This window comes from Diabrotica virgifera, chromosome 5 (assembly GCF_917563875.1).
Source record: "Diabrotica virgifera virgifera chromosome 5, PGI_DIABVI_V3a".
Classification (NCBI taxonomy): Eukaryota; Metazoa; Arthropoda; class Insecta; order Coleoptera; family Chrysomelidae; genus Diabrotica; species Diabrotica virgifera.
This window is the reverse complement of record NC_065447.1, coordinates 3,337,958-3,347,843: the sequence shown is the minus strand read 5'-3', so window position 1 is coordinate 3,347,843 and position 9,886 is coordinate 3,337,958. Positions and strand designations below refer to the sequence as shown.

At 31.7% G+C, this 9,886-nt stretch overlaps 1 protein-coding gene across 8 annotated transcripts in view; it reads left to right on the top strand.

The window, feature by feature from the left end:
• The first annotated feature begins 391 nt into the window (after nucleotides 1–391).
• Nucleotides 392–9,886, top strand: part of LOC114333367 (zinc finger protein 493) — a 77,419-nt gene continuing 67,924 nt past the window's right edge. For 4 of the 8 annotated variants that reach the window (XM_050652231.1, XM_050652234.1, XM_050652230.1 and 1 more), the window contains exons 1-2: nucleotides 457–625; nucleotides 691–810. In XM_050652231.1, the coding sequence (XP_050508188.1) occupies nucleotides 693–810 (118 nt within the window). In that variant the 5' untranslated portion in view covers nucleotides 457–625; nucleotides 691–692. Of the gene's footprint in view, nucleotides 626–690; nucleotides 811–9,886 lie in introns of all 8 variants that reach the window. The other 4 variants (XR_007698399.1, XM_050652232.1, XM_050652233.1 and 1 more) reach the window with 2 other exon arrangements.

Here is a 9,886-nt window from a genome sequence, read left to right as displayed (position 1 = left end):
TTAAAAAAATTAAATGTACAAAATGTATTAGCATTGTTTAAAAAAGGGTAGTTCTTAAACAATGATATTCGTTAAAATCTAACTTGTTTTCACCACTTTCTCCTAGAGAGGATATATTTTTCTATAGAATAAGTATTTAACATTTTTTTAAATTATTTTTTAGAAATTTCAGTTATGTTGTTCATGTAAATATTTATAAAAATTATTATATTTTAAATAAAAATGGTTTTTGTATATAACAAAATAGCCTGTCATCTGTCATTTCTTCTTCTTTTTCGGCGGTCATCTGTCATTTCTTCTTTTTTTGGGCAGTCATCTGTCATTTTTTTCTTCTTTTTTCGCTGTCATGTGTCATTTGTGAGCAAATAATTTAGTAGAATTTTTGGTAGATTTTATCCTCAATCTAGTAGAATTTGGTAAGTTTTATATATAAATCTAGTAGAAAACGAGGTTCGGTCGTTGGCAACCCTGTTTTCCCCTTGACTCATAGAGAAATAACAACAAGTTGTTATTTCTCTATGCCTTGACTGTTAAGAATTTGGAAATATACGTGATAACGTGATCGAGATATCATCAACAAACCAAATCTTGGATTTGAAGAAGGAAGCGTAAGATAATAATTCAGGTAAATCCAAATAATTAAAAGGTCAGTGCAGTGCTAAACAGTGTCATCTAATTTGATTTTATTAGGCATGGAAGTAAAAACGGATCGTAAGGAAGATTTTGTGGAAGGTGACCCAAGATATATAGCCAGTCAGTTATTCTTATCCACAAATCTTGGAAATTTGAAAAAGGAACAAAAAGATTCAGGTAATACAAGTAATGGTAAAATATGAATGCTAAACAATGTACCAATGTGATCTTCTTTGAAACCCATGCATGGCCATATTTTAGGGGAAGGGGCGTGGGTAGCTTCCATGACAATTTGACTTGCGTCTAGAGAAAACCAAATACTTGGTTATGAGATGTTAGCACCTCATTGATCGAATTTCGTAAAAATAATTATACCATCCTTTTGCTCACGGTTTGTACAGCAATGATCACTAGGTTTCAGATTTTGATCACCTGTAGTTTATTTTTTATTAAGGGTTCAAAATTCAAGGACGAAAAAAAAGATGTTGGCACCTCATTGATCGAAATCTTTAAAACAAATGACTGTATTCGATAGGAAATAAAGCTCTGAGCAATGATCACCTATTTTGAACATTGATCAGGCTTTTTTTTGCACTGAAAATAATTATTAAAGTTGCAATAACATTACCACGCACGCGCAGTCCATTAAAAATTTTATATCTAACAGGAGCCCAGTTCTTTAGCGCGGTAAAAATTTTAAACCTACTGTGAAATCAGTGCCTTCCCGAGTTTTGCTAAATTACTATGTTACGGCTAGTATTTCTGAAATATATTTATACCATCTGAAAGTTAACAAAGTGCTCACGAAAGGACACACATTTCCAGGGTTTAGTCATTAGCAGATAATTTTGTATTAATTATTTGAAAAATTTTCAAGGACAGTCACTCTTCGATCTCATCAAAATTCTTGCAAGCTTTTTACTCTTCGAACGAATCTTTTTCTTACAGTGTTGCGCGATTTTGAATAAGTAATAAATTATAAGTTCTGACCTAGAAAACTCAGAATTGATTTTTTACATTATAATCACACAAAGCGGTTATAGTTAAATTTGTTGCTATCTAGAGAATGTAAAGATTATTCGTGATAATAAGAATTGTAATATATTTCTTTGTTGTGGATATTAGGACTAATATAATCAAGGAGACTAAGTCAGATCACACTATTGGCAACTGAGCATCTTAAAACATATGTCTTATTATATGCATTGTTGTCAGGTCTAAAAGTTACTTTTTCTCTTAGAGTTTTTTATACCTACCTAATAATATTATAATTATTATACGTATATTATATTATATTATATTATATTATATTATATTATATTATATTATATTATGTTATTTATATTATATTATATTATATTATATTATATTATATTATATTATATTATATTATATTATATTATAATAATTATACTATCATTTTTTAAAAAGGAATTTCTTTTTTTAAGCAATGATACTATTATATAAAACTGGTGATTTTTTCCTTCGCCATGCGACGGGGGATACAATCAGTTGCCCTGTACAGTCGCTGCACTCAATTTTTTTCTGGCATCCTCTAATTTTATTTGACAACCAACGTTTTCTGACTCGTACTTTTTTTTTTATTTTATAACTATGAGAAAGACTGGATTGATTTGGCTAATTTTGATTTTGAAATATTTTTAAAAGTCGTGTTCTCACCATAGATATAATAACACAATAGATTAGGCCAGGTCCGAAAAATAGCCTAACGCGGAGAAGTTCGGGGTCGGTGGTCTATTTATCTCTCTTTACCGGCGCTTAGCTTTCTCTCTCTAGCATATGATGGCTGCCGCCTCTGTGTCACTCAAGGTTCATAGATAGTATGCAATAATCTACCTTGTGTGTCACTATCGTTCCATTACTCCCCACCTCTTGGTAGATACGCTCACACTGGCACGACAGACAAAGATAGCTAGACCACTGTACTTAACCCGCGAGTAGTCACGCCGTTAGATAGAATCTCACATAGCCTCTGTGTCACTGTCGTTCCATTAAACCACCTCTTGGTATAGTATTTTTACTACAAAAACGTTATTACGTAGGTCAAAATTTTTGACGTAAGAGAACTGTCAAAACATTAGAATGTGACTTTTCGTTATTGTCATGTTTATAAAAATATGGCAATAATGAAAAGTCACATTCTAATGTTTTGACAGTTCTCTTACGTCAAAAATTTTGACCTACGTAATAACGTTTTTGTAGTAAAAATACTATAGATACGCTCACACTCGCACGACAGACAAATATAGCTAGACTACTGTACTTAACCCGCGAGTAGTCGCGCCGTTAGATAGAATCTCACATTATATCCTTTTTCGCGATAATTAACTTGATGAAAAATTTTGCAATTTTGAAAAAATTTCGTAAGTGCCTCGAGGAAGGGTGTAGTAATACGTAGGACTTTTTTTATTTTTTTTCTTCTTCTTCTTTTTGTGGAAATTATGGCTATGGGGACAGCCAATTAGCTTTAATAATTGTTATAAATAATATTTTTATTATCTGGACCAGAATAATATTTCATTGTTTATATAATATAATAGGTACAATAAAAAGTATTTTTCAACATTTACTCTGCGACAAAGTTTAAAATTCAAAACCCTCCAGTGATTGACAGACTCCTAAGCCTAAAAAGACTTTGGCCAGAAGATCAAGCTGCTAGGTCAATTCCAGAGAGTCGTCAATCGTCAATGGACGACACCTGCCACAAGCCAAGAACTTATACCATATAATTACGGGTGATTCCATTTCAAATCACTCAATTTTGGATCAAAAAAAGTTTTTGGATCTCCGATTTGTCTGAAAATTTGTATATATATAGCATCTGAGAGATGTAGAAATAAAACATTTAAGGTCGAATTGTCTTCTTCTTCTTTTCTCAAATTGTTATTTTAAGCGATTTTATAGTGATTTTGTATTTATTTAAACAAATTTGCATTTTCTATCGTAAAGTATCAATGGAAAACATACTATTTTAATACAAGGGACTCAAAAATGTCATTTATATGGCATTATAGGTATAGGTAACAAGTTATTTGGATTCAAAACAGGTTTTTGATCAAATTTTATAGTGTAGAAAACGTTAAAATACCGTCATTTTCCTTCATTTCCAAAATACAGTCAAACTCGCTTATTGGAATAGCCTTTGTGCCAAGTAAAAGTATTCCTATAACCGGGATATTCTAATAACCGATCATTGGTTGCTACTATAAATGTTTCGGGACCTCAAATTTCTATTCCTTAAACCGGGATATTCCTTTAAGAGGTATTCTAATAAGCGGGTTCGACTGTACATCATAATCGATTTGGCTGAAAATTTGCCCACAGATAGCCAAAACATAGGACTTTAAGCGGTTAGAAGGATTTGAATTATATTACAATAATAAAAAAGTTACATGCAATATCATGGTCAAAAATATAGGCGGTTACTGTAAGTATAATTAACTCAGAAAATATCGACCTCACGACAAAAATTTTTAAAAAGAAATTGTAATAATTGTAAATACGATTTATTTTTAACAATTTCAGTTTCTACCATTTTTGTGGAAAAGTTAAAAATGGCGGAGATATTGTACAAAAACGGTTCTCCTTTAAAATCAAGATGGTGGCTAACGTAACGGAGGAATTCATTCGCGATTTTAAATTTAGACTACTTTTGACCCCCCTAAAGATAAGAAAAATAAAATTTTGAGCAGCTCGGCATGCAAGGTCAAATGCTATCCCGACTGGACTAATTATACTTTTGAGTATTTTGAGTTTGTATTGTAATGTAATTCAATGCTCCTCCTAGCGGCGCCGCTTGGTACACTTCGCGTCATATAAAACTGGTACACTTTTTTTCCCAATGTAAACCTGTGTTCAGACTGACAATTATTGTTCGTGAATCACTTCGTTGTTGCCATCACAGATAACGCAATTGCACTAAATCTAAATACAAAAAAATAACGTTTAAAATGTATATTTCGAATAATTGTAATACATATATTTAAATTACACACTTGTTCACTGTAAAAGTTATTCATTTTGTATTAATTTCAAATTAAATTTTTCATTTTTCCAGTGTGTTTTATGTATTCTACACAACTTAATGCAGTTTTGTCCTACAATTTACGAGAAACCAATCACACCTCTCGATTTGACATTAAACATAATAATTTAAAGTCATGCCAAGATTTATTATCTATCATTATTTTTGAATTGAAATATTTTTATAAATTATAATAAAAACCGAATCAATGTATGGATACTTAATTTAGATGACGGAAAATTACAATTGTTTTAGTTTTTAGTGTATTAAAAAATGCGGTCTGTCGCACAGCCCCGTTTTTACCTAGTTTGATATAATATTTTCGTTGAACTGGCAACTTTGCCCTAGAAATTGGAATGACACTTGTGACAAGATCAACTTACACAACTTGAAAAACACGATTTTCGGTTATAAGAGTTGTACCAGTTTTTTTTGACGCGAAGTGTACTATCGTATCTCGGTTAACAGAATCCTGACTCTTGGTCGAAATTTATTTTTATTCATTTTGTCATTCCCCGTTAGAGGATAGTCTAACCACACTCTGCTGCAGATATTTTAATATATGCAGTTCTTCTTCGTTTCGAGTTGATTCAGTTCAGTCTACTTGCATAGCCTCTTTGATAAGGGGTAGAGACCCCGAAACACGGTGTCAGAGGATGGCAAGAGACTCGAATTGAATCAAAACGAAAACGATTATTTTCTTTTCTAATTCAAATCATTCTAACCACTTAAAGTCTATCTGTGGGCATATTTTCAGCCAAATCGATTATAATGTATTTTGGGAATGGAGGAAAATGTAAAAATAGTTATTTATGATATAAGTGTTAAAAGTACACGTTTAAGGCACGCATGTGAAAGTTTTCAGAATGAGCGAAGCGAGTTCTGCAATTCACATGAGTGCCTTAAAAATGTACTTTTTAACACGCATATCATACAATATTTTTTCTACAAACGTAATTACAGGGCAATATCCACAAAAACTTTTACTTGAACTTGACTGACATTCCATTTTTATATTTTTTTGACATTACATCAAAATTGCCTATACGGTCAATACGAACTGCAGTGCCATACAAATTTTAAAGCACTAGTGCCTTAAAGTGGCATAACGATCGTATGGAGTGCTAAAAATTGCATTTTTAACACGGTTGTAGAAAAACGATATTTAAACGTTTTATACACTATAAAATTTGATCAAAAACTGATTTTCCATCAAAATAACTTGTTATAATGCCATATAATGATATTTTTGAGTCCCTTCTACTAAAATATATTTTTTTTCATTGATACTTTACGATGTAAAATGCAAATTTGTTTAAATAAACACCAAATCATGTAAAATCGCATAAAATGACATTTTGAGAGAAAAAAGAAGAAGACATTTGACCTTAAATACTTATTTTGTATTTGCTGTCTTTTTCTATAACAAAAGTTTGTTATTTATAGAAAAAGACAGCAAATACAAAATAAGTGATTGATGTGATCGTTCATGGGGATTTTCATTCAGTCATTTGTTTCGAGCTTCTGTCATGTGTCACATAATATTAATATATCTACGTCATACGTTATTGGTATCGCCAATGATACAAACCAAAGACGTATGACGTAGATATATTAATATTATGTGACACATGACAGAAGCTCGAAACAAATGACAATCGATGAAAAGCCTCTTTCTACTTTTTTTACATATTACACAGCAATTTTTTTGTATGTTTGTTAAAGACAAGTTACATTTTCCTACTATTCTTTGTATGTACTGGTGGCCGGTGGGAGGGGTTTTAACACCCAAACCACCCCCTGGGTGCGCCACTGGTGCCATTAGTATGAGACAGTGTTCTCAGACCTCCTGAAATTTCAGGAGACCTACTGATGGCGACCCTCGCTTACTGATCTACTGATGGCGTTCTTAAACCTCCTGATGAAATTCTGAAAATCATCTGGTTTTGTTCCAACTCGATACAAAACCGTTCTTGAATGATTACGAGGATGCGCTGTAACGAAAAATGTGTTACTGCGCAGCATTATTCGTCATTGCGCATGCGCGTAACGATTCAAGAACGGTTTTGTATGGAGTTTGAATTTTTCAGAATTTTATCCTATTTCATTTTTTTTTTTATTTTTATGCTTTAGCCGCCATCTAGCGTTGCCACAGCCGTCCCTTACAGATTTTATAGAGTTGCATGCCTACCTATAAACGTAAAAATACTCCACCAACTGATTCTACTGATTTTTCGTGGCGACATCTAGTTGCCTATCTATAAACGTAAAGACTGAAACTACAGAATTCTACCAATTTTTGAGGCGAGCGAGTCTCCTGAAATCTCCTGATCGTTTGTGACGACACCTCCTGATCCTCAAAAAAGTCATCTGGGAACACTGGTATGAGATGAGTAACAGCCATAACAGGATGTTTATGTCGCAGCTTAAGGTCTGTTAAGAAGACTTATTCTGTCTGTCGATCTCACTCTATCTATATATTTAATATCGTTCTGTATTTTCTTGTTTGATAAGATCTACGTACCCAATCGTCATTATTATCATGCAAATTACCTTTTTGGAATCCCTAGTTTGTCCATAAATACCTATATAAGTAGTACACGTTGTTTTTTAATGCAACCACATTTTAAAAATTACGTTTGTTTTCTGTTATCCACCTTGTTTCAAAATATAAAAGATTGAATATAAGAAATAAAACAAAGCAGGATTCGTCCTTTAAATCGCTGATACGGTAGCGAGGTTTGATAATTGCATTGCAATTTGCAACCCAGAAAATAAGCTAGCTTCCAAAATAAGCAACTTGTTACAGAATATGTTTGTTTTCAATCAGAATTGTATTGATAATTTTCAAATAACAAGTTCAATAGTTAATTTCAAAGTAAGCTGCTTATTATTACAATGTTAATAAATGCTGAAAGTTATACCTACTAAGTGAATAAAACGTCAATGGAAGCCATCGAGATGAATTATTACATATTATTTATAAATATTTACTTAAAAACGTAACTTATTTCAAACAATTTTATACTGTATTGTTCTGAAGCTATTTTCTTATGGCAACTTAGGATAAAACGCCAAATAAATTTAATTTCACACTTAAATTGTGGCTGATAGCCAAATAAAATAGTAAATTATAATTGGTTTAACGATATATACTGAAACTTAGGCAACAAGGCAACACTGTATAATCAGCTGTCTATCAAGTTAGCCAACTTGTACATTCATAATACTCCAGTAGAAGGGATAGAACTATTAACAGAGAGAGAAAAAAATTACTTCTAATGCAAATTGTTGTTACCATCAGCAGTGTTGCCTGAGTTTCAATATTTATTTAAATCAACGAACTTGGTTGAAATATTACATATAAATGTAAATATTTAGAAGTTTATCTCGATGGCTTCGATTAATGTTTTTTCCATATTAGATATAAGTTCACCATTTATTAACATTTTAACAATAAGCCCCTTACTTGCAAATTAACTATCGAATATATAATATATGTATTTATTAAACCGATTAAAGGCAAATATGCACCTATATATAGGTATATTTTTTTATTTTTAAAAATAAAATGAAAATATTGAGCATAGTTATTTATTAATATTATCTTGCCCAAGCATACTTTCGATCTAAGTATACCTTCCCAGAATGAAGACATTTACTTAAAATTAACGATACAAATAACATACACTGGACAAAGGACAAACAGATTAAAATATTTGAACGAGATAACATTGTTCAGAGTTTGGTGGTAAAAATATACGGTGATGAGTACATTAATAACTGGCAAAATAACGGAAAACATATTACGTTGTGAAATAAATAGATATGAAACCAGTAGAGGTGGGAAATTATATATAAAAACCTAGAAATTTACCTTATATTGATAGTTTGGCTACGTATCGGAGTCAAATTATGACAGAATTTATAAAATTTTCCTACCACAGTTTGACTCCTATACGTCGCCAAACTCATCCGATACGTCTTAAGGTGAGAAACTATGAATATAATGTAAATTTATAGATGTCTATTGATAATTTCCCACCTCTACTAGTTTCATCTCTTTTTACCCTCAACGTATTATGTTTTCCGTCTTTTGCGTTATTTTGCCTGTTCTTAGTGCACTCATCATACTGTATACCTATTCAGCAAGAATGTTCTTATTATAGAAACTAGCTTCAACTCAATTCAATTATCAAACCTTGCTTACGCATGATAACGCAAAAGATTGAAAACATAACACGTTGTGTAATAAAAAGAGTTGAAACTAGCAGAGGTGTTAAACTATCGATAGGAACCTATCCTATAAATTTACATTACATTACATACTTCACCATCTTTAGACAATTTTAGTATGAAAGGAGTATGACAAGTGCCACTGTTACACAATTTTATAAAATTCTCCTGTCACAGACGTCTAAAGGTGAGAAACTATGTAATATAAATTTAAGTATAGCTTCCTATTGATAATTTTACATCTCTACTAGTGTCATCTCTTTTTATTTCACAACGTGTTATCTTTTCTCTCTTTTACGTTATTTTGCCCGTTATTAGCGCGCTCATCACTGAATATTTTATAAATTCTTGGCTTGTGGCAGGTGTCGTCCATTGACGACTCTCTGGAATTGACCTAGCAGCTTGGTCTTCTGCTTCTGGCCAAAGTCTTTTTAGGCGTCTGTCAATCATTGGAAGGTTTTGAATTTTAAACTTTATCGCAGAGTAAATGTTGAAAAACACTTTTTATTATACCTAATAAATAAACAATATTTTAAACTTATTTTTATTTATAAACATATTTTCCGTTTATTAATTTTCGATATTGTCAAAAATAGAGATATTCTTGAACAAGGAGCACATTATTTAGACACTTTCTATACAACTAATAACGCATTTGATATCTGATGAGATTCAATGTATAGAGTAGGTATAGAGATCTTCCTCCTTACGTGCGGTTTCATAATCAGTTAAAGTGGACTTTAAATTTTAAGTTGGTAACCTTATCATATGGGGCTTTTCATTCACAGTCATTTGTTTCGAGCTTCTGTCTTATGTTGTATAATCCGTGTATATTAATATTGTACACAGATTATACAACATCTGACAGAAGCTCGAAACAAATGCCAATCGATGAAAAGCCCTATGGGTAAATGTCAATTTTAAAGTGTTAAACATCAACTAAAGTTCACTTTAACGTTGACATTTACCCAT